The 25028-nt window shown below is 42.6% G+C and overlaps 1 protein-coding gene across 1 annotated transcript in view; it reads left to right on the top strand.

The window, feature by feature from the left end:
- Positions 1-122: 122 nt before the first annotated feature.
- The window catches only part of LONRF2 (LON peptidase N-terminal domain and ring finger 2), a 32995-nt gene continuing 8089 nt past the window's right edge, over positions 123-25028 (top strand). The window contains exons 1-9 of the mRNA XM_031056165.1: positions 123-141; positions 13667-13785; positions 16946-17068; positions 17997-18158; positions 18617-18842; positions 20811-20907; positions 21266-21380; positions 22588-22709; positions 23525-23683. Of these exons, the coding sequence (XP_030912025.1) occupies positions 13717-13785; positions 16946-17068; positions 17997-18158; positions 18617-18842; positions 20811-20907; positions 21266-21380; positions 22588-22709; positions 23525-23683 (1073 nt within the window). The 5' untranslated portion in view covers positions 123-141; positions 13667-13716. The remainder of the gene's footprint in view (positions 142-13666; positions 13786-16945; positions 17069-17996; positions 18159-18616; positions 18843-20810; positions 20908-21265; positions 21381-22587; positions 22710-23524; positions 23684-25028) is intronic.

Raw genomic sequence — 25028 nt, forward strand, 5'->3', positions numbered from 1 at the left:
GGGGCTTGCGGTGAACGGTGGGAGAGGCCGCCTGCGGGAGGCTGCGAGCGGGAATCCTGCCAGCGGGTCTCCTCACGCCCGCCCCCCGCGCCAGTGAATGGCTATTTTTGTTCCACTGGTATTTTTGTCCTTGCTCTGAAGGTGCTTGGCGTTTAGCTCTTCGCTGCCGATGACTCATTATGCAGTATTTCTAGAAAACCCCCTTTCCTATTTATGGGGAAGCCATCATTCAGCGTAGGATACGCAGTAGTGGTCGTGTTGAGCCGCGCCGCGGCTTCCTGGAAGAAATGAGTGTGTGGATCAGATTCATTCAGCTACGTGCAGCTGCACCGTCAGCGAGAGAAATGCTTTGAAAACACCTGATGGGGTATCAGTAGGTGTAAAGGCTCAGAAAATTTCCTTTGTCTTGCACTGTGCAAAATACTCAAGGTTATCTAGCCTTGAAAGATGGTCTGTCTTAGCCTTGGAGAGATGGTCCACTCGTGTTTTGAGCGTAGCTCTTTGTTGACGCGCAGGATTTCTGTGTGCAGGGTGTTCTCTGAAGAGCTTGGCTTTAAATAATAATGCCTGCCTTCCTCCTCTGCCAAACCGATGGCAGCTTTAGTTTATCCAAACTAGCTTGTTTTCAGGTTCTGCGCCGAGTAGTAGGTGGATCCTGCTCGCTCGGTTGTAGCCCTGTAGTAGTGGATGTGTGCGTGCGCCCGGCTGTTTGCCCTGCGAGCGGTGGGGGTGGTACAGCACCGGCGGTGGCTGAGAGGCGTGCGGCGGTCCCGGCACATCCCCCGGGATCTGCCGCTCCTCCGCTCTCAGCGAGATGGATGTCCGGTTTAATCGAGGAGGAAGGGGGAAGAAATCCTCCGTCATTTTAACACTGACGAAATCCTGCGGGTAAATGTCTTTGAAAGGCAAGCGTAGGGAAAATTGTGCCGCTCCTCCGTCAATGAGCTCCTTCCCTGCATTGACTAAAAATCGTGTTCCTTGATCCTAGCTCTTACATGCAGGGATAAATGGCTCTGATTATTATTATTTTTTTAAATTTCTTTTGCTGTGGAGAGAAACAATTTCACCATTATTCCAGTCCTTGACTCACTTTCAGTTTTTTGCCACGGCTTAATGATAGGCATTGGAGACAGAAGAGTTTGGGATGGGATAGCATACTATCTACTCACAGCTGATGCTGGCTGTGGAAACCATTACTTCTGCTGTTTCTTCCGCTTTCCCAGCTAGATGTGACAAGTTTTCAGTCCTATCTGAAAACTATCCTATAAAACTATGTATCTATCCCTATAAAACTATTACGTGCTTTAGCTGAAGTAATCCCTATTAAAGTAGGGCAGGATGGAGCCCAAGAAGGAAGGTGAAGCAGAGGGAGAGGAGAGGCTTAATGTAGGTCACTGGTGGATATGGTGAGTTTTCAGTAGGGAAGCATCCTAATATTTTGGGTTCAGGGTCCTACTACTGGGGAAAATAGCATCTCATCAATGAAATTAATGTTTGAAGAGTTTTTTAGAGAACTGTTTCTCACTGTTGTCTCTGCTTCTTGCTGTGTCTGCATGGGGGTGAAAGGAGAGGGAAGACTGTGGTGTGCTGCTGGTGTTCTCACACAGCATGTGTCTGTGTTCTTCCTCTCCCTGGAGTACAATCTCCAGTCATGGCTGTTGTGCATCAGGGTCTCAAGATAACTCCTTTGCAGTGATTTCCCAAGCAGCCTGGGAATCCATTCAGAAAGTCCTCACTCTGTCAGTGAACTTGAATTTTTTCTTTTTAATAAAATTGTAATTGGAAATAATAACAAGTATCTTGCTAGCTTTTGAAATCCAAATGCCACAGGCTTACATATTATAACTTCCCTGTAGTGGATCCAAATTCCTGCTTATGAGGAGCATGAGAACATGCCCCCAGCCCATCATTTTTTTTGATGTTTTGTGCGTGCTGGTGCTGTTCCTCACAAATTGAGCTGCTGTGTATGAGCCTTGTGTTCTTAAATTCTTGCCACATGTTCACTGCTTTTCTGCATGCTGGAGTTGCCTTCTTGTTTTCCAGCCAAGTATCATGGTAAATAAGGAAGAACCCCACAACTCTTTTCCAACTGTACAGTGTTGAAATGTTAGCATGTGAGTGACTTAAAAACACAGGACAGCCCTAGGAGTCACACCAGGTGCCTGAGAGCATTGTCCAAAAGCTTCCTGAACTGTCAGGCTTGTGGCTATGACCGTTTCCTTGGGGAGCCTGTTCCAGTGCCCAGCCACCCTCTAAATGAAAAATCTTTTCCTAAACTCCAACCTAAACCTCCCCAGACTCAGCTTCATGCTGTTTCCTCAGTCCTGTCCCTGGTCACCAGAGAAAAGAGATCAGTACATGGGCCTGCACTTCCCCCTTTGAGGAAGCTGTAAATTGTGATGAGGTGTCTTCTCAGTTTCCTCTACCCCCAGCTGAACACAATCCTGATGTGTGAGAAGATAAGTGCTTTTCACAACCTCCAGATGCTCGTGTATCGCACAAGCTTGTCAAGGGCCTGGCTATTAGAATTTTTTTTAGTGACTGAAGGCTCATGAGCACATTGATTATACAATTGTGATATAAAGTTAGGTAAAATTCCGGGTTTCTTGGCAGTATACATAACTTCAGTCTGATTTTTTTACTGGTGTTTTTTGTGGAATACTTTCCTACTCTATCTGTTACAACTAGCTTTGTGTGATGCAACATTAAAGCAAGTTTTCCTGTCATTTTGCTTGTTCTGATTGTGACCTTCTCCTGATTGACACTTTAGTTCTTGAGGTTCTTCAATTCTTGAATTACATTTCTGGTGCAATCTGGAATGTCTGGTACCTATTTCAGGCCTGGGAAGAGGTCTACATGCCTTTAAGTTGTCAGCTTGTTCCAGTTGAACTAGTTAGTCTTACAAATTCATACTGTTAGTGAGTGTATTCATATTTTATCCTTAACTATCACATTTACAGCAGCAGCGCTGCTCCCATGTTCACTCCTGTAGTCTGCTATGGATTCAGGTGCGGTTGAGTGGGGTTTTTTGTTCTTAAGAAAATCAGCTTTGCTATTTGATCCTTCCAGTCCCCTTGAGATGTGATCTCTGCTGTATTATACAAAGTCACTGCCTTTTTTTTCCCCTCTGCTGTAGATATTGTAATAGATCCTCCATTATTGTAAGGTATCTAATTACCACAGCTTCAAAGCAAGCACAAGTCAAGCTGCTTGAAAGAAAGCATTTGTTTCCAGATGGATCACTTTTTGTGCCAAGCTTTATGCTGTTCTGCCATCATAATATCAAATATTGTCCAAATGTTGCTCTCACGGCTGTTACCCCAGCTATCTGAATTTCTTTTGTGAGGTGGGCTTCCTCTCTGCCATCCCTTCTCTTCTAACTAGCCTTTTGATTGGACTCCTAGGTTAGTTAAACTGAAATATATGATATATATGTGCAGGATTGCTTTGTTTGTGGGGTTGTCTTCATTTGTTTATTTGGGTTCGGGGCCTCTTTGTGCAGTATGTGCTTTCTGCACCCTTTTTTCTTTGACCTGCTGCTCTCCCGCTGATGGAGATACTCTCTGGAGGGACTGTGCTTGGGAGGAGTACAATCATTTCCTTATATCCAGGCATACAGACTCTTTAAGCCGTGTGCCTGAAGTTCAAGTAAGCTAGATTTCAGTGACAAATAAATTTATTTTGAGGCTGTGCTTTTGGGAGTGTATTCTTGTGTTCTGGTTTTGGTTTTTTGGTGGTTTTTTTTTGTTTTGTTTTGGTTTTTTGTTTGTGTTTTTTTGTTGTTGTTTTTTGGGTTTTTTAAAATTTATTTATTTATCCAAAGCAGTTCTCAGTTACAGAGGCAACAGGTAGCATTGGGAAGATTGTGAATAGAGCTTTTCCCAAGTACAGCTCGAAAAGAGATGAAGCTCTCGTTTGGGATGAGGGTGCATTCATTAGACAGCATTCATGTTACAGGTCCTGGGTGGTCTCTCAAGCCTGCCCACAGGGCTGTGGCTCTGCTGGGAAGGGCTGTGACCTTGTTGTGCTCACCTGACCCTAATCTCGAATGACCTTCTTGGGGTGTGGAGGGGTGACCCTGCCCTGGCTCCTGTGGTGTGAGGTGTGGGGTTTTTTGCTTGCTGTGTGTTGTACAGTTGGGTCCCAGCCCTGGGGGTGGCACACATCCTATCTGGATGCTGGTGTTCCAGGACACCTTGTTTCTACATGAGATATGTTGGCTTTGGTGTGTAGTTACCCACTGCTGCAGAGTTTATCAGGCCCAAGAAGATAATTGTTTCTGGAGAGCTGTAAGAGCTCAGCAAACACTCAAAGTGGTTGTGTTTACTTCTAGTGTGATGGACTCTTTCTGAGCAGAGGTATGTTTGTCCTGGAGCAGGGGGTGATAGCTAATGCATGCAGCCACTCACATTGCCCAGGATTTTAGTTCCACCCCTGCCAAGGTTTCCAGAATGAGCATATAGGAGATAAAGCTCAGCTGTATCATAGAGTTTTCAAAACACAGTGAAAGATTGAGACCTTAGGAAGAAAACGCTCCTTTGCACATACATCTGTGTGGATCTTTGTTTCAAGTGGATAAAGGATGGTGTAGGAAAGGCCAAGGAGAGGAGGTGAGTTTGTACCAAGCCCAAGTAGTGTTAGAGGTAGCAGTGCTACAGGGCAGGCAAGGGAGATGCTGCTGTGTGCCTGCTGGGGATGCTCTGCTCTCTGGGAGTGCAGAGCTGCTCACTGACCTCTGGCCCACAGGGTGGTGGTTGTGGTGTTGCTAGGAACAAAATGCAGATGCTTTTGTGAGCTTTGGTGGAAAGAGGAGAATCTGCCTCTCTCGTCCAGACCTTGGACAGCCCTCCCCTCTCATCCCAGTGGATGATCATCATAAATTGGTGTGATCCAAAAGAAAGCTTATTGTGGCCACTCAACACTAATTACTTTTGTGGTCAAGCAATTAATGAAAATTTATCTGATGCCTACCAAATTCTCTCTTTGTAAGAATTGAATTAAGGGGGTGGGGCAGGCCAGGAGGCAGGCCAGAAAAAAGACACAAAGGAAACTACAGGCCTTGAGTGTGAGTTGATTCAAGAACAATTGCTGTAGATTTTCCTGCCAGGTAAATGCCAGATTGTGGGGCTGCACTTCTTCCTGGAGAGCATGGCATAGGTAAACTTCAAGCCAAGCATTCTTTGAGTTAGACTGAGTGCTTACAGCCATAAGATGGGTGTTGGCAAGCATTTTACCATGCCCCAGGCATAATTTGCTTGGGCATTTTCCTTCTATGTCTGTGTCTAAGTTGTTTCAGATAAGGGTGGGAAAGTATGATCAGAATTTTTTGGTGGACTGGTGGAACACCCTTCAGGTGCTTTCCTACTGCAGCCCTGACTAGTGATGGATTTCTCTGTTAGTCCTGGGTCAAGGTCAGAAGAAGCAAAGAAGAGTTCCAGTCTGTAAAGGGACTGAGCTGTCTTTAGAGAGAGCTGTGCTTAAGTTTTTGTAGAGATGGTTGATGCCATTGTATGCATTTTATTAATTCTGCCATTTTCTATGGTTGTACCCTTGTTAATGGTGCACTTGCACCAAAGTCTCATTCAAAGAAAAGTACTACAGAGCATCCTTATCACCGGTATGTGCATTATGTATATTAGAATACTTTAATGGTCTCTTCTTTTGTATACCCTTTCTAGAAGGCTGCTATTAAAGATAAGGTCATTTGACTTTTCCTGATATGGTAAAACAGATGTTGGCCAAATCTTCCTTTCTCACAGGGTCTTGGGTACACTTTCCTGTTGGCAGTAGTAAAGAAGTAAGTCTTTGATGTTGTACTAGCCATTTAGCAAAAACAACAAAAAAACCATGGTAGACAGCTGTCATGACTCCTACAACAGCAACTGGTTCAGTCATTTTAATAATTTATCAGAAGAATATTTAATTTTTTACCTCCTAATGTAAGGTAACTTTAAGAGAAGAATGAGAGGTAGTGTTTTTGAAATTACTTGCTACAAAAAATAGTAGTTGCTTGCTGCTTAGAGGACTTGTGCTAAAAAAGGAACTTTCCCATCCCTCTGTAAAATCTTGGAATCTCTCTATAAAGTCTTGGAATCCACTTAAAGTGTGTGTCCAAAACTTCTTCGCTCTCTTCTACATGGACAGAAAAACATGTAAAAGTAGGAGTCAAGGTTACCTGGAGACTGTTGGAGCAATCCTCGAGTTATTTTTAAACTTGAAATGTTTTGCAGAGTTTTGCCCCTCAGTGCCTCCCCTCCTTCTTTCCCCTCCCATGTTACTGTGAATTAGTGCTTGAAAAATAGTAGTAAATACTTCATGTATGTCACCACTGGAAACATGTCAAGTCATTTGGCGGAGAAGCTCATGTTACTCTTGGTTTGTACAGAGCTTATGGTTGAGTGCTCAGGTCCTGTAGTTGGATCTCTGGAAGTTTTTGCCTGCCTGCAGAGGGTCTGCTGGAGGCAGAGGCATTGCTGAGCTGCAGGACCAGAGCCAAAGTGGTCAGGAGGCTTATTCATCGCTGGCAAAGGAGAGAAGGCATCGTGCTGTACAGTAGACAGTCTTGCTGTGGGATTTTGGGGGTTTTGTGTGTTTTTTTAAAAAGTAATTAACATTGCTCATGTAACTTACCCCATCTTAAATGGTAGAGAACTGTATTTCCCCCTCCCCCTTCATGCATGTAACCCAGATGTAATTTCCTATAAATAATTGAACTGCTTCAGCAATCGTCGAGAATGAGCTATACCTACTTAAAGTCTGAAGAATTTTTGAAGTCTCTTCAAACAGCATACTCTTTTTTTTCCTTTGATTAAGTATAACAGAATGTCTCTCGCTTTTGAAAGAAGACACTTATAGAACTGACTTGTGGTTCCTTATGTTAAAATTAGTAGGGTATTGCAGTACTCTTTTCTTTTTTGCAAATGTATTGAGGGACCTGCTCGTTTTGAGGACAGAAGAAGTGAGGTACTAACAGAGAAACAAGAGGGTCCTTTTTTTTTTTAAAGTCAGAAATTCTGAAACAAGCTTTAACTGGAAAAAGAGGTTACAGAGACCAGAAGGGTAACTTCTAGAAATGTAGCTTATGTAGTAGTCATGTCAAAGAAGGCAACTATGCTGTCACTGGTAAAGTAGTTTTATGATAGAATATCTGGCTGTAAACTGATCTTGTTAAATAAACTGTGATTGTGGGAGATCTACTTGACTGGTCCCGCCTTCACTGCAAAGTACAATGGTGTCTTTGAAGTCTCCTTGCAATCACAGGTTCTTTTGCACCTAGCATAGGTCCCTGTTTCTTTGGGAAGATCAGAACTTTTCCTTGGGTGCTTCGAAGTCTGGTGGGGGCTTGACCCCTTGATGGTTTTTGTTTTGGTTTTGAATCTTGCTTGTTATATCATACTTCAGTCAGTAGATATTTTGATTTGGGGCAGTCTCTGTACCTGCTGTTTGAGAGGTTAATTCCATTCTGACTAGGGCTTTGGCAGGGAACCTTTCCCAGCCTTGAACTAAATGCTCGGTGAAGTAATAAGCATTGAAAAATTTCTCATATTTGTGTACTTACTGCTTTTATTATACTGGTGGCAAGAGGCCATAGATGACCTTGGGGTACATCATGTGAAGCAGCCCAAATGTCCAAAGGGTAGAGTGGGAACTGAAAATACAGGGAGAGTGTGTTGTTTCATGCTGTAATATCTGCAAACAGTAGCATGCATCTAGCAGAGTGTTGAAAGATTTGGATTTGCATAGGAGGGAGCAATGATCTCATGTATTGTGCTTAGCTCTGTGTTGGAACTTTCTTGAATTTGGGACTTTTGCTGCTGCTACAATTTGTGACATGGATTTGGGAGGAAGGTTAGCATTGGCTTTGGAGTTGTGGACATGGAACCTAAACTGTAAGTTAATGTAATTGGCAATACATCAATTTGTAATAATGTAATGTAACGGGCATGCTTCTTCCTCATGAGGCCAGAGCTATAGCACAAAAGCAAGGATGCAGAATGAGCTGCATCATCTGTAGAAGCTCTTCTGGGTAGTACACAACTTCCCTTACAGTGTATCTCCTGAGTAATAATGGGAACAGTGATTAGCTGTGCTTAGCAGTGATGACAGTCCAGCTTTAAATAACATATGGAGCTTCCTAACCGAGGACTTACTGAGCCTGAAATAAGACTGCTGAGAATCTAAAGCATTTTGTTCAGCGCCCTACAAGAGCTGTGTTTTTAAGTCTGGACTTTTGAGCAGCAAAATACAGGGGCCTGAGAGAAATTAGTATAATTCTTAAATCTTTCTTAAAAATTGGTGGCATAGGCTCCAAGTGGAGAATTGTGGTGCCCTGTGCTCCTCATCCTCACCACTGCCTATTTCAAGGGTACCTAAGGCCATACAGTACTGCCTGCCAGTGTTGGTCCCTTGGTCCCCCAGGGAAAATTCCCTGTTCACAAGTGCCTGTCTCTAAGTGCTGTGGAAGGGTGCTGAGTTGCACAAGTAGACTTAGGAAGGAAAAGCCATCTTTTATTGCATTCTCTGTGCACTAAAAGCTCTTGCACATTTCCTGTGGGGTCTTTGGTTATTCCACTTCAGGAAGATGCCAGTGATGTGAATGCAAGGAGGAAAAGCCATGTTATTCAGAAAATATGTATACCTTTTAAAGTCCAGTTGTTAATCCAATTAAGGTGGACTGATGATTCAGAAAACATGGGTTTGCTGATTGCAAGTAAGTTGTCATGTTCATTGTCCCTCTTAATTAGATTTGGGAAGCTGGTTTCCATCTTTGCTGTGAAATGAAGTTTTATTTTAAAGTCCTAAATGTCTTTACTACTTCTGCTAATTACTTTATCTAAATGGCACCTTTCTCTTTGCCCCCTCTCTCCCTACCAAACAACCCCGTGCATCCATTTTTTGTGTGTGGACTTGTCATGCTTACATGAAGTTGGAGGTGAAAAGCTAATTTGCTATTCAGTTAATTACTAAAACTTGCTAATTTCTCACTGAAATAAAAATACATGTTTCATATTATTTTTCAAACTTATTAAAAGGCTTTCAATACTGAATTGTTCAGAAGTAAATGCATAATGTAGCAAAACAAGCCAAGTTTCTTTCTCTCTCCAGGACAGAAATTTCTTTAAATATGAGAGAAGTTTCTGCTGAAATACTGTGCAGACTGACTCTTACAAGCAAGACTGAAAGGTTTTTGTGATGACACTTTCAGTTCTGCTCGTGCCTTCAGGAAATATGCTTAGTATTGAAATGGGTGTGAAGAAGATGCAATTTTCTAGGAAGAATTATCAGATAAGGAGAGTTAGAGAGTTCTTTAAACTTGTTCTTTCTGTTCTGAGTTCCTGGAAGAAGTTACTGTGTAGTTTATTACAGTAAAGCTTCTATCATCATCTATGGTCAGTTGGGCAAATTCTCATAATTCCTCTAGCTGCCTTCCAGGCACAAGGAGATTTTGGGGAGCCCTGTTCTCCTACCAACCTCCTGAACTCAGCGGAATAGTTTTTTAGAAAACTTGAATTCTTGGGCATATCTAGAGAAGTAATTTTGGGTGATAGCTTCTGCATAAGTAAAAGCATAGTATAACAAACGTGAGCATGAGCACAAACATGGCGTGAGAGGAAGATTAATGATTATGTAGAAATCCAAGCTGACAACCACACTCAGGGTGGGCAATATTTGGTGGTCCAAAGGAGTGTCCAGGAGGCAAAGACCCAAACATTCCTCTGCTCTGGGCCCTGTATGGGCTAGGGTTTTGTCTAGTACAGTGCAATTATGGCTGGGGGGAAGGGAGATGCTTGGGAAGACTTCCAGGACTTGAGTCTTGGAGGAAGTCCCTGTGTTCCAGCTGCCTGGAGCCGCAGATCATGGGAGCCTCAGTACTGCATCCCTGATGCTGACAAGGACATAAATTTTGCTGTGCAGCTGTAGATTCCCAGGAGGAGATGGATTCACAAAATGCCATCTGCTGGTATTGTGGAAACAGTAACATTTTCTACGCTTTTCTTTTTTAATATGTCCTGAAATAATGAGTCATTTTATAAAATAAATCTTCTTTTTCTCTGCTCTTTATCTCCAAAAGAGAGAAAGGGTGCATTATTTTAAAACAAATTTTTGACTATTGTGAAGCTTTTTCTTTTAGGGTTGTTTCTTTGGGTTTGTTTTGCTTGCTTGTGGTTTTACTTGTTTTTGTTTTGTCTTTTGTTTGATTTTTTGCTCGTTTGTTTTTTAATTTAAAAAAATAAACTTGACAGTTATTATAGCGTAGAATCAAAATGTTTGGAGTTGGAAGGGACCTTAAAGATCACCTAGTCCCATGGGCAGGGGCACTTTTCACTAGACAACTGGATTGAGTTGCTCAAGGCATTGCTGAGCCTGATCTTGAGCACTGGCATACTTGTATACTGGCAGCTTTCACAAACTCTGTACATCCTCAAGGCCTCTCCTTCCACCTTCTGTGACTAATTATTTTCGCCATGGCATTTGCTGTGGCATGGAACAACTCAATATCATGGTGCTCTCAAGAAACCCTGTAGTTATATAGGCTGTGGGTGGGTACACACTTTTTCATCCCACTTCCATGTGAGCCTTGAGTTGGAGTCAGCCAGCTGATACCTCAGTTCCACTGACAAAGAATGAGGTTTCAGTCCATCTGGCTTTGCCCTGATGGGATGCAGACCCTCTTGGGACAGTCCTGCTGATAGCAGGAGGCTGGGAACTAGGGATGTGTGGGTTGGGTGTGGAGCCAGCAAGATTTCAGGCTGCACTGCTTGCTCTGTGAGGGAGGTGAGCCTAAGTGGAGGTGGCTAGGCGCCACTCTAGCTATGGCATCTAGTCTAGAGGCTTCCTCTCCCTATAGAAGACCTGTTACACTATAGCCTCATAAATACTGTTGTCTTTAGCAAAGTTGTTTGGTTTGTTGGGGTTTTTTATCCTTTCTCTCAGTTAACTAAACATTCCCTGCCAGTTACTCATTAAGATGGGCCACACCTTTTGCTAGCTGAGTCTCAGGGAACGAGAGGTACTAGCCCTGAATACACGTAGGCTTTCTGGCTTGCCTCCAGGTTGGTTTATTTTCCTTTCATATTGTGGACCCTTTGGACTGTGCTTCAGGAGGATCTGCAGCCATTCCCACACTGTTGTGCTCTGCAATGGCTTTTTTTTTTGCTTAAAACTTTTGCAGTGAAGATAAGTTCCTGAAAAAGAGCTGATGAATCTGTTCTCTCTCTGGGTCTGTTGGGTTGTGAACTGTTCTGAAGAGTGCTGGAAAGCATCAGTGTGGTTAACATGTGCAGTAGTGAACAGAAGCAGCAAGCTGACTTGCTTTGTCCCCTAATCTCACACTGCTTCCTTTCCCCGTGGTGCCAGAAATACCCCACCCTGCACCCTGCTTTCCTGTGGAGGTGCCTAACTCTGCTTGTTGCTTCTACCCACCTTAGCATACCCTGCAACTGGGTACCCTGGAGCAGTTACAAAGATGGACATACAGTATGAATTCCTTACTGTTCAAATGCAGCTAAATGATTTCGTATTTGAGCATTTGCTAAAAGGAACAAAAAGCTTACTTGAAGATCTTAGGTTAATTACTTTTCAATTTCTTTTAACTTGCAGTCTTTTTAAAAACTATCAGGTAGAAATGTGGATCACTGCATGTGGCAGTCTGCATATGTAATAGTTAAAAAAAACCCAGAACAAACCACCATAAAACCACACAAGCAGAAACCAGCACAGGACCCCACCTTGTGAGCTTTTGCAGAGCTCTTTAAGTGTAGTCTCTAGCTGTCACTGTCTGAGAGCAGTTGGAGAAGCATCAGCCCTGGTATGCCATGCTGCAGTTAGTGTATCTGGCATCAGTCCATGCTACAGCCAAAAAAGGCAGCGCTTCTTGCTGCTTCTTTCCTCCTCATCCGGTGTCCTGGCACTCAAGTTTGTGTGGCTGTACAGTGAACTGGTTGAGGGGAAACTGATCCTCTGAAACCTTTCTATTTATTTGTTGCTGTTGAATTAACTTCCAGTCAGTTGATTCTTTGCTCTGGTTCTCGGTGCAGGGTGCGAGCCTGGTTTGCTGCACAAGCAGTAGCATCAGCACAAGAGAGGGGAGGAGGTGGGAGGGGGATGTGATCTTGGGCCATCCCTCCTTGTAGGTCCTTGAACTTAAAGAGTGATGGCACCTGCCGCAGTTGTGCTTGCTCTGTGTCCATGCATATGTGTTTGTACCTGGGCTGTGTATGGGCAATGTGTTCTTACTGAGGGTGTGTTTAGGATGCTGGTGCTGAAGTGAGATCCAAACAGTGAAGCCAAAGCAGGCTGAAGAGAGCAGGAGAAGTATTTAGATGAGAGCCGTATGCATGAACACGCATAACGGGATATTTGTTGGAAAAGTTTAGAGGTGAGCTAGTTGGGATGTGAAGTTTAACATCTGCAGAAATGTAGTTCTGTCTCTCAGCACACCTTGGAGCCTTTTTAAAGTTTTTTCCAGTTCTGACAGTTTTAACCAGCTCATGTTTGGGAAAGGATTACTGCACTTAGCTGCCAGCAGCCCCCTTCCAGCCTTCCAAAGGCCTCTCCCAGTAAATGAAGGTCAACAGTGACCAACAGTAAATCTCTGATAAATCTCATCACCTATGATGACATCTCTGTTCTAGTGAACAAAAGCAGAGCATTATTTGGGACTTAGTGTGTATTTTGCAAGGATGCTGCCACAACCTGCTGCAGTGTCCTTGCCAAGATGGGGAGGTGGAGAATTGACTGAACCATGGGAATGAGGTGGTGCCTAGTGGCTTTGGAGCTGCTGGGCAGATGGCTGCCAGTGTCGTTGTCCCAGGTGTTGGTAATGGGGTTGACACAGTTCAGCACCTTACTAACAGCGTCCATCACAGGCAAGAGCACACTGTCAGTGACACCTAACTGGGAGAGGAAGAAGCGATTTATGTATTGTAGGGCAGGGCTGCCATTCAAACCAACAATCTGGGGCATGGGCTGACCAGCATTGTCTACTTCTGCAAAGGAAGTACACCTGGGACACAGTAACTCTGTGCAATAGGATGGGCTGGACTAGATGGCAGATCTGGAGGTCCTGGTGGACAGGGTGAACATGGATGAGCCAGTGTTTCTGTGAAATTAACTTGTGTTCTAGAGACCTTAAGAAAGGACAGATTAATAATGCTTGGGAACTTCATAATCCATGTGAACTGAATGATTCATGAATTTGTGGAGGCAAGGTGTGTGATCATGAGAGGTTTGCTTGCCCTGGGGAAAGCAAGCAGATATGAAGTATAAAGGCTGCATGCATGTTTGTTATTTAATGGCTTCTGGTAATGTTTCAGCTGAAGTCCTGCACTGGTGATTTCTTTCTCCATACTGAGAATAGAAACACTTGCAGCTTTTTCTTTTTGCTTTCTGAAGTGCCCTGTAAGCAAGATGGGTAAATAGGCAGTGGCATCCTGTTTGTGAGTATGAAATATACTTTGATAAAACACAGTCATTGCTTCAGAGTGAGAAGAATATATTTTAAGCAGGACGAAATGAAGGAAATGCCTTTTTTCCATTACAGGAGAGTATAAATGCAGTGGGTGGGAAGCAATGATTTTTTTGTTACAGTGACTGGATATGAGGTTATAGTATTTAACATGTACTTATTTTAATGAAATTCCTTGTGACTGTTTTTGTTTTCCAGCTCCTTGCAAGTGTTCACTGATAGCACAGCGGGCGGAGCTCTGTACGCTGATGAAGAACTACCAGCAAGCTCTTCACGACGCGGACATCCTGTGCCGGAGCAAGCCCCACTGGCCTGCGGTACGGTGCTTGCCTTTTGTAAAGACCAAAATGAAAACTGCTTCTTCTCAGGGTTCTCTCTGTGCTGGGGGTGGTGTTGAAAGAACATCGTGGCATTAACAGGGCCAAAAACGTCTTAAGTTCTTCAAAGAATAAGTGTGAAAGCTCCTCAGGATCTTTCCGGCTGGTGAGATTTTGGTGGTGTGGTTTTGGTCACACTGGTGCCTATTATCTGTTCCAGCTTGTGCTGTAGCTTGGCAGAAGAATCAGTCTATAAGGCTACATCAGCCCAGGATGGCCCTGCAGGTCCCTCTGGGATGATGTGTCCCCAGGAAATGGGTGGCTTTGACAGCCTGCTGGCCAGTGTGTTTTTCTGAGAAGCCACCCAGACTGTATTTCAGGATTATTTTCTTTTCCTCTTTAATCCTAATATTTCATATCTGTGCTGTCTACCTGTGTCATGGTGTTTCATAGAGGGGTTGGGATTTTTTTCATAACCAAAGCATGTGCTACAGGGAGCAGTGGGCAGTTTGAAGCAAGTATCAAAAATGATGTTAGGAGGGAGAAATGGAAGAATCATGTGGTCCCCCTCACTACTACTGGTTGCCTGAGGCTGGACTAAGTGTCCAACAGTTCACCCCACCTAGGATTACCCCTGCAATCAGCAGCATGGGTTTGAGCAGATAAAGCCTCTGGCTGCTTCCTGGGGAGAGCATAGCGTGGGGAATTGGGGAAGGATTTTAGGCAGACATTGTCTTTGTGTGGAGACTAAGGAGGTGTTGCATAAATGCCTTGGCCTTCTGCCTGAGCAAGCAGGGCTATGCACCTAGTGCTCCATTCCCAGTCAGGGGTGATGCAGGGCAGGCAGAGAGGTGCTGTCTGAAACGCCAAGTCTCTGGCAAGTTAGGTAATTTTCTCTGACGCCTATCTGTGCTGTCACCCATTAAAACCTTTCATGTTGCAAGGCAGTTCATAATCTTCCCTTGCATCCAGTTTGCTTCTCTGTCTTGGATAATTTCTCATCAAGTAAGGAATCCCATCTTGGGTGATGCTGGCTGGTTTTCTATGCAGAGGGAGAAAAATTAATAATGCACGTTCAGATATTTTCTTGAAGTGTCTTCTGTTTGCCTGAATCCATGGAAATGTGATGTGTGTCAGTCGTAGGCGGGTAAAGGTTTCATTAATCACATCTCTGAAGAATGTTAATTGAAAATGAAATTTGTCATCATGGTGTAACCAGCAGTGTCTCAGACGTACTTCACTTGTGCTTTCATGTTTGTGAGGACATCAACATAAGCTGTGCTGACCCAGAATCCATGTTCTCCAGGAGTTCTGGGTATCTGCTTTGTTTTATGTATTGCAGCATCTCATTCAGTGGCAGAGATTAGCTCAAACATGTGCTGTGTAGTTAAAAAAACAAACCCAACATAAAATGAAACTTAATTCTGGGAGTAGCTCCTAGGATGCAAGTGTTCACCTACCAGTATCTTTTGGCTTATTGATAACAGATGTAGTGGCTTGCTGAGTTGCTGGTGAAACTCCTTGGTATGCAGTAGTCATTGGAGCTATAGATAAGTTGGTTTCTTTTCAGTTGCTATGAAAACCAGGACCTTGTAGAGCAGGGAGAGTTTTCCAGTTATGTTTTTATTTAGAGGCAGACAGAACTGCCCTCCTGCCTGCTACTCATGGTCCTGCTTGGATCTCCCTTTCAGTCAGGGGTATATGAAAATAGGAAAGGGAAGGTGGCAGTGGTAGTCTCTGAAGTATAGGGCCTCTAGTCCCTGGGCCTAACTTCTGGTGTTGGATCTTTAGGTACTTTATCTGTGGACAGCCCACCTCAGTCCTCCCGTGCAGGTCAGATAAGGACGTTGCTCTTAGGGCCTTGAAGGACAAGTCCAAACAAGCCTGTAGGCTCCCCAGTGCAGTGCAGTAATGCTGGCAGTGATGGCAGGCGTGTAAAAGGTTATATGGAGGCTGTGCAAGCATCCAGCTAAGGTCAGGGTCAGCCTCACAGTATCTCTCTTCTTGCTGCATTGAGGAAAAGAAAAATGTGTCTCGCCTGGGGAGAATCAATGTGTACTGAGACTTCTTGCTCAGGTCACCAAATGATAATTATGTTAATTAGCCTGGCCTATGCAGTGCTTGCTGCTTGCTTTTGGCATCAGCTTCTGTCTTCCAATTCCAGTGGGATGGTAAAGATCTTAACAGGTCTCAGCTTGGACAGCAGTATTGAAAGAATGAGGGAGTTACCTGCTGAGGAAGATTATGTGATACTGGATCTTTCAACATTATAATGAAGTGAGAAAAGTGGATCTGTCTATCTAGCCAGTCTCTTAGATGCATGAAGCTTACTTTCAGTACAGCCCAGAGATGTTCACATGGGTCAGGGGTGGACTTGTAGAGCATGCTTCTGTCTAATAAGCAAGGGAGAAATGTTTAAAGGCACACTTAGTTTCTTTTCATTGTAAAGGAAGTAATTTCTGTAGTCAGAATTGTAGTTTGATATTTGCAGGTAAGTTCAGAGGTGAAGCATTCCACTCTTGCTGCTAGTAACAAGTAAAGTAGGATTTATTCCCAAGCTGGTTACCACAGCTGTTGGCCATGGATGTGTTAGTCCAGACCACATGGGAGAGGTAGAGTGGGCTAAAAGGCTTCAGGTTAAGCATTGGTACGTTGCCCTAAATTCATGATGGTTTGGGCCAATTTTTCACCTGTCTAATGTATCTCTGGCCTAGTAAGACATGCAGGAGAAGTGACTCTCATGAAGTCTCTCAGTTGCCACTTCCAGGCTGCCCTGTGCCACTGCCTTTTCTGTGCAGATGTTTTACTTTTTAAGTTTGTCGTGGTCTGTGAAATTGTTCTGTGGTGTATCCAAGCACAGTGGGATGTGTAGTAGACTTTGCCCCTGGGGGGAAAAACACCCCTCCTTATTCCCAGCTCTTCTCTCAGGAAATGAGCAGTGCCTTTGGCAAGGGATGATGTAGCAGAGGGTTCCTGGGGAATCTTTTTTCACCAGAAGGGACTGAATTTCTTTCAGTCACGCATGTCAAAGAGGTTGTTACCTGAAAAGCATCTTGTTCTTCACCTGCAGAATGACTTGGACTTTCAGGTTTGTTTTCAGGTGTAATGCTGCCACTTCAGAAATGATCTCTAGATTTGTACGTTTCCTTTGTGTGAACAGGGCCATTATGTGAAAGCAAAAGCTCTTTCTGGATTGGAAAGGACTGAGGAAGCATTGAAGGAATTCCTTTATTGTGTTGCCTTAAATCCTGAATGGAGCTCAATGAAGAAAGAAGCCCAAAAGGTATAAAATGTATTTACTGGCTATTTGGCTATTGTGTTGCTTTTAATCCCACAACCAAGTAAAATTCATGGTATTTCAGGTGATAGTAAATGCCCAAAGGATAGTTGGATTCAGGAGATTATCCAGTAAACCTTTTTAGCAATATTCTTTGTGAGGCACCTCTTGGTTTTGGTTGATGCCTCAGCCAGAGGGATTATATATTTGTGAATTCCACTGCGTAGGCTTGAGGCTGCTAATTTTAGTACCCATCAAAAAATGACTTTTATGTGGGAAGTGGCAGAGGATTGAGGAGAGGAAGCTGTGTGCTGCCCTGTGCTGGAAAAATCCTGCAGTCTTTGTAGCATTTTGTTCCTTATGGGAAGTCAGACACATTAAGTGCTAAGAGCCCATCATCAGGTTCTCTGTGACCATCCACACAGGCAGCTTTTTATAAAAATGAGATGAGAATTTGGCAAGATGCTTGGTGTGGACTGGTGAGAAGAGGAGCAGGATTTTTAAGCTGGGGGTTAAATCTGCTTGAGGATGGAGGAGATAGATGAAGAACACAAGGAATGTTTAAACACATCTTTGTTAACTGTTTTGATGGGAAAGCATGGTCTGAAGAGTTCTGGAGGCAGAGTCAAAATGGAGATGGGTAGGATCAGGAGAAGGGTGCAACAAACTGCTGCCCTTGTTGCTGTTGGGGAGCAGAATCCTTTGGTAAGGGAGATGGGCACCAGAAGAGCACCTTGGAATGTGACTGTGACTGTGGTTGTGCTGGGCACTGCCATCCAGGTTCCCATGGGCATTGGGGAATGCAGGATGTCTTGGATGTTGCAAGCTTCTTGGCATCTAGAAACTGTGAAGTTTGTGGCTCTGTGTTCACATAAACATAAATATCTATGTTGTAATTATTACCTTTCCTTTTTTTCTCTCTCTAATTGACTAGATAATGTGTGAGATGTTTTTCCCAGCCTTTGAAAATGTGCATGATAGTCTAACAGCACCTTTCTCTAGTCGAACATCCCATACAAGATTGAAACCTGCATTTCTGAGTAGCATAAACACACAGTCAGCTGTGGAAGATAACTCTGTTGCTGGGTCCTCAAAGGTAAAGCAAAAAGTGTTAAACATAAAAATATCAAAAATAGTATATGGGTCTTTCTGATCTGTGTGACACTGTCTTTGTCTGCACCTGAGTAGGCACTTATTTTCATGATAAGCTTGTTCTCTCCATTGCTGTTGGATCTCTTATTGGGATGTACTTCCTCAGAAAAATAAGAGAGTGAACCTTTTTCTTCAGAAAACAATGTGATGCCTTCATGTGGGGGTCAGTTGTGTTTGTGGTTTTTTCTACTGAAGATTTTAGTATGACAGGAACATAATTTCTAGAGACAGGAGCTGTAGGGAGAGATGGCCCCACTTCATGCAATTGGGAAATGACCTTTGATACAGACCTTTCTCCATTGCTAGGCTCCTTGTGGGAACATTGATCTATTGTTGATAAAACTAATAGATAAAAGCAAACCAAAATTGACTCATGCTGTATATAACTTCTTATTTTTCTAGGATACTATGTTCAGGTTAACAAAAACCCCGTCCCAAGAATCTGATGTATTCAGAAGCACTGATTCTTCTGTTACCCATCATGTTCTGGATCTCTACTTTGATGACAGCAAGAAGTCTTTGGGAGCTATTCTCTCCAGTTTACCTGGAGTTGGCTTAAAAAGAAAGCTGTCCAGTGATATGAGGGATTTGCAGAGTTTGGATGTCCCCAATAAGATTCTTAAAAAAGGTTTGTGTTGTGGCTTAGAAAAGTGATTTCTCTTGCACATACTGAAAAACTGTAAACTTTTTTACTCCTCCCTTTTTCTAAGAGTCAATAAAACATTCCCTACAGGAATTGGGGTAATATTTTGTTCTCTGGTGTGTCTGTTTCTGCTCTGACAACCTATTTACCTTATTCCAGAGCAATTTAAGTTCACTGACTGAAAACTGTATTTTTCATTCTCAGATGGGCTATTTTCAATGTAACATGTGTGTAATCCACTTGTACTTTGTCTTCATGTTGGTAGTGCCATTTCCATTTTCTAGGTCTCAGCTATAGCTGAACTTCATTGTCTTTCTATATGATTGAAAGATGAAGTAAGCCTGGAAAGTAATCTTTAACTGGCATTAGAAATGGTCACATGCAACTGTACATGAAATATTCCAAGCAAACAAAGAAGCCTTTTCAAGGGTACTAAGCCGCCACCCCCCAGTTTTCTGTTACTTGATAGCTGTGCTTTCAATTTCTATGCTTCTCAAGCTTCTAACAAAGACCTCCAGAGTGGCTTTAATACACAGGGCTGAAAATGCTGAAGGCAGTACTTTACTGAGTAGTGTAATAATTGGTTAACATAGACTTTGAAAATGTTGCTGTGCTGGTGTGAATTTTTTCCCTTAAAGAAAAAAAAGCCAACCCACACCTCCAGGAGTTTGACTTGTGCCTGAAAATGTTACAACGTCTTCAAGTACAGCTGTCTGTCTTTGACCTCTACAAAAGATCTATGTATATATGGCCAGTTTCTGATCATGTTGCTATGGAGGAAAAAAACCCCTGTACTTGCCTGTGAACTGCAGACTTAGTAAATAGATTGTGAAATCTGACCCACCTGTATCTTCACAGGGAAGGCCAGAGATCATGTTTTACCCATAAGCACTAATTTCTGGTGTGTTCTAGGTCCCAGTGCCATGTTACTATTTGCAGAATTAACTCAGCCAGGTTCTTGCAATTACTAAATGCTAACATGTGAGATGTAGGTTAAAGATAGCACTGTTTTTCTTTGTAGGCCACACACCACCTATCCTGTCTGTGCTGGAGATAAACCAGATGCTGAGCATAAGTTACTCTTTAACAAAGCATCCTAGTATTTTAACTTAACATAAAAAGCAGAGCTTTTAAATGATCAAGAATTTGGTTAATAAAAAACATGTGGAGGCAGCAGTCACGGCTCTGTTGCAACTCATCACAAAGATGCAGATTGTAAAAGAAGTTGCAGAATTTGCTTGTGTAAATGTCAACAGAAGCTTTAGAGCCTAAATGTGAAGTTTGAAGTGCACCCTTAAAGTGAGTTTAACCCAGAGATATAAACCACCCCCAAAAATCAATCTGGGTGGAATTTTAAGTGAAGTGTTTTGCCTCTCTGTTTGCAGATTGTTGAGCTAGTAAAAGCTGTTAGCTAATGCAGCTCCAGTAGTCCTTTTAACTTTTAAGCTGTCTGAAATTTGGTATTTCTAGAACAGCCTAGTCTAGAAAAATATAAGCCTTTTTATATTTGTAAGAAAAATTACCCCTGCTGAGAAATCTATAATAAACAGTGATGAAATATTTTGACTGTGTGTAAACAAATTAAATTCTGGACTTAATGTACTTAAAAACATCTGGCCTGGCTGATGTGGGGGTGGTGGTGGGAAAGCAATAGCAGAATATTTTAAAAACTAGCCTAGAAAAACCCACAAAGCAATCATTTTTGGAGAAGCAAATAATGGGTATTCAGCTCTAAAGTGTATTCTCTGGCCACAGACGTCATCCTCTGTTGTCCAAAGATCTCCTGCCAAAATATCTAAAACTTAGATGGGGGAGGTATGTTTGTTAGAAACAAAACTTCAGAAAAGAAAAGACACAAATCAATTTTTTAATGGAAAAGTTAACAGTGCAAAGAACATTGGAAAATGCAGTAATGCTTATGTCTTTACTATAATAATCTTCTTGACTACTTAGATGGAGATGTTTTACCTGAAAACACCACTGACACTTCAAGTGAAATACCGACAACTCTGGTGGATGCGTCGGACTTTGAGTGTTCCCTCTGCATGAGGTATGACTGTTGACCTGGCATTAACATAACAAAGCCTCTCTAGCTTCTGAAAAAAGTTTCCATGGTGTAAGAAGAGAAACCTGCCAGAGAATGTCTAAGTCATTATTCTGTTCCTTTTTGCTGAACCTTACATCTGGTGAATCTTTACAGATGTGGTTTTCTCCATTATGTATGCAGTTCTCCATTGTTTACCACTTGTAAAAAGGAAAACCTTTTTTGTATCCTTGGGTAATGCCTGTCACCTGTGCTTCATACGAAAGCAGAAAAGAAAGAAAGAGCTAGGACTCTTTCCTCTCCACACATTGGGAATTGTTTTTGTTGCCAGCTTAGCTTTTCTGTTCCATGTTTTCATGTTAAGGTTGTTCTACGAACCTGTTACCACACCCTGTGGACACACCTTTTGCCTCAAATGCCTTGAGCGTTGCCTTGACCATAATCCACTCTGCCCACTCTGCAAGGAAAAGCTGTCAGAAGTAAGTATGTCCTTGCCCCAATTAACAAAACTGCACAAACTTGTGTTCTTCTGGAAACATCTATGTGGAGATTTTCTCTGCTCCACTTGTGATCTGCCTCCAAAGCGGTATGGTCAGCAGGGTGGGGGATGGGATTCTGTCCTTCTACTCCTGTCTGGTGAGACCCACCTGGAGTGTTGCACCCAATTCTGGGGTCCCCAGCACAGGAGTGCAGCAAGTCCAGAGAAGGGCCATGAATGTGGTCTGGAGCACCTCTCCTGTGAAGAAAGGCTGAGAGTTGTGGTTGTTCAGCCTGGTGAGGAGAAGACCTGCTCTTGATCTTACAGTACTTCAAGGGGGTTTATAAAAAGAGAGGGACAGGCATTTTAGTAAAGGGGCAATGCTTTTAAAGTGAGAGTTGATTTAAAGAGCTTAGATGTAAGTAAGAAATTTTTTACCATGAGGGTGATGAAACGCTGGAAGAAGTTGCCCAGGGAGTTGGCAGATTCTCCATCGCTGGAAACATTAAAGGTCATGTTGGATGGGGGCTCTGAGCAATCTGATCTGTTTGAAGATGTCCCTGCTCGCTGAAGGGGTTGAACTAGATGACATTTAAAGAACCCTTCCAACCCAAACTTCTATGATTCCTTGAAAGCAGAACAAGACAGTACCGACAACATCAACCTGTGCACAGACCTCATTTACTCAAGGATATATTTGGCATTCATTGGAATACAGATGGTTTAGCTGGTTTTTAAAAAAATGGAGGCTTCCAGTATCACATGAGGCTCATGCCTGGGGAACCCCTCCATAGTCGTGTTCATACCAAATTTCGAGTTTTAAGTGGAAACTGTGGTGCATGAGGAATGGTCGCTCCTTGGTCAACACTTGTCAGCAGCAGATGTAAGGTATCCCATACATAGTGCTTCTTGTCAGTAAGCTGACGGCTGTAGATGAAAAAGACATATGTATTTTTGCAAAAATGAGGATGGACTGCCTTTTCTTCCTGCTAGTACAACTTTGCCAAAAAAGGGGATGGGGTTAAAAGGACAGTGGGGTGAACCACATAGGCTGAAGTGGAAGCTTTGGTGCTTGGGGGCTTAAAAGGGTAAGGAATCTGTACAGTCCTTACTAATGTGCACTTGAGCCTCAGGGAAGAATGGGCTGGGAGGAAGAGATGTTACATGTTTTCTTGTTACCAGACTTAAGAGTTGACTGTTCCTTGTAGTTTCTGGCAAGCAGAACTTACAAGAAGACCGTCCTTACAGAAGAGCTGATAGTCCGTTATTTGCCAGAGGAATTATCTGAAAGGAAGAAAGTTTATGATGAAGAAATGAAGGAATTGTCAAAGTAGGCTCTCTTTATACTACTGACAGCTGTTACAAAAATGTATTCTTCAGTCTAAATTACTGAAGAAGATTAATTTGCTTATGAAAATGCACCAAAGGAATGAATTTGTAAATGAACCTGCCCGATGTTTTGTATTTTTGATGTGTATTTTGCAGATAAACAAGTAACAATGTTCTTGAATGGTGGAGAGGCAAAACAATATTCTTAAAATGAAGATAATTGCTTTTTCCTATGAAACACATAATAGCTTTAGAAGTTACAATGGGGGTTTTCTGGGAGTAGAATTCAAATTATCAATGGGTTATACTTCAGGTCAGGAAAAGTTCAGTTTTGTCAGTGACTTGTGAATGTTGTGCTATATCTCAGTTAAAAAGCAAAAGAAAACATGCTGTTAATCCTGAAAAAAATTAAGCGGATTAATGGCTTTGAAATCAAAGGGGTTTACTGAGTTTGGGGATTCTCTGCCATCTTGCTTTGAACATGGTTGAGTCTTAAGTACTTCATTACTGTGAAAAGTTGTCACCAAAATCTTGCCATGTGTATAAGATGTATCAGGGTGCATGTTTTTGGGAAATTGGCTATTTCTTGACTTTTTTCTTTTATGGAAGTAGGTTAGAGGGATTGTTTACTTAATGTATTAAGGAGAAGAGTCCTGAAATATTGTTTGTCTTATGAAAATAGCAAACCTCAGAGAGATATGCATTTACAAAGATTGAGTCTAAGGAAGCCATTTGTCTTCTATTAAAGATATATGCTGAATATAGCAGCACCCAGAAGAAAAAGGTGATTTTTTTTTTCTAACAATTTTCTTACAGTTTGAATAAAGATGTTCCCATCTTCGTATGTACTATGGCCTTTCCTACCATCCCTTGTCCACTCCATGTCTTTGAACCTCGCTATCGCCTAATGATAAGAAGATGCATGGAAACTGGTACCAAGCAGTTTGGCATGTGCTTAGCTGATGAACTAAAAGGGTAAGGAGATGAGCTGAGAATGTCCTATTGTTGCAGAGGCTGCTGTGAGCTAATGGAATACTGCAGCACAGTATACTTGTCTCCCCAAACCACTGTGGTTCCTTTCAGTCCTGTATGAACCAATACTAAAGTTGCTTACTTCTTAATTTTGAACTTTAAACATTCCTTTTTACACAAAGAAGTAATTTTATTACTCCCCTGTTGGGATAATAGCAAGAATGCAACTCATCCTGTTACTACAGGCTCCAAAAATAGCATTTAATTGGCTGCGTGTTTGGAAAGCTTGCTGGCCTGTTTGTTCCAGTGAAAACTGACTGTCTGGGTAAGGTTCCCCCTCTGTCTACTCAGTTTAAAAAGAAACAAAACAAAAATAAGACAAAACATTCAGACCTCCCGTAGCTTTCCTGAAAGAGTGGTATCATTTTAATGAGACAAAGTATACACTTGGCTGAGAAGTCTGTTTTGCTGCTGGATGTTGAATTTGAATGTTTGTCTTTACTGGTGTGTTGCAGTGTCTAAACTATCTGCAGTGAGTGGGTTACATTGTCTTTCTATATGATCATACCTTTCATTCATTTTTGTGACTTCTGACACTGATGTGTTTCCAGCTCCCTATGCAGAGACTGACTAGATTAAAGGTCCCTTACAACACAAAACTATCCTCTGATTCTACTAAAGCCTTCAAGTTTAAATGTTTACGGATAATGGGGTTTTGAGACCATGCTCATGAGAGAAGCATGAGGTGATCTTGAGAGGTTTGCCTTATGAGATGCGATAGTTGCTGACTGCAGAAGCTACGTTGGCAGGCTGTAGAATGGATGATGAACATGGGAATTTTTAAGAACACACTAGACAGGCGTCCTCAGGAGCAGCATTTTTGTATATGATCATCACTGGAGCTGAGAAGGGGGCAGTCATTACTGAGGCTTGGCAGCCTTTCCTTGTCCACTCCATGCTTCTTGCAGGGAGGGAAATTTTATTTTTCTCCCAGACTGGACAGTAAGGTAGCTGTAAGAGTACAGGAGATGCTGCAGCTTCCAGTCAGCTGTGGCTGTGCTGCAATGCCATTTGGCATGCTGTCAGTACTGCACTCAGTGGAGTTGAGACTCCAGCAGCAGCTGATGCTCCACAGTCCCTTTCAGGTCTATTACCAATTTTCTGGAAGCGTATACTTGGGAGAGTGAGGACAGAATACCCTAGGACTTGGGTGATAACTCTCCTTACATTCCTGCAGGCTTGTGGAAGAGCCAAATTTATTTGGAATCAGGTGTAATAATACAGAGAGCCATGGCATTACAATCCCCAAAACACAATAATTGGTTTGTTAAATAGCATAATGAAGGGT

Source organism: Geospiza fortis, unplaced genomic scaffold (assembly GCF_000277835.1).
Source record: "Geospiza fortis unplaced genomic scaffold, GeoFor_1.0 scaffold192, whole genome shotgun sequence".
Lineage (NCBI taxonomy): Eukaryota > Metazoa > Chordata > Aves > Passeriformes > Thraupidae > Geospiza > Geospiza fortis.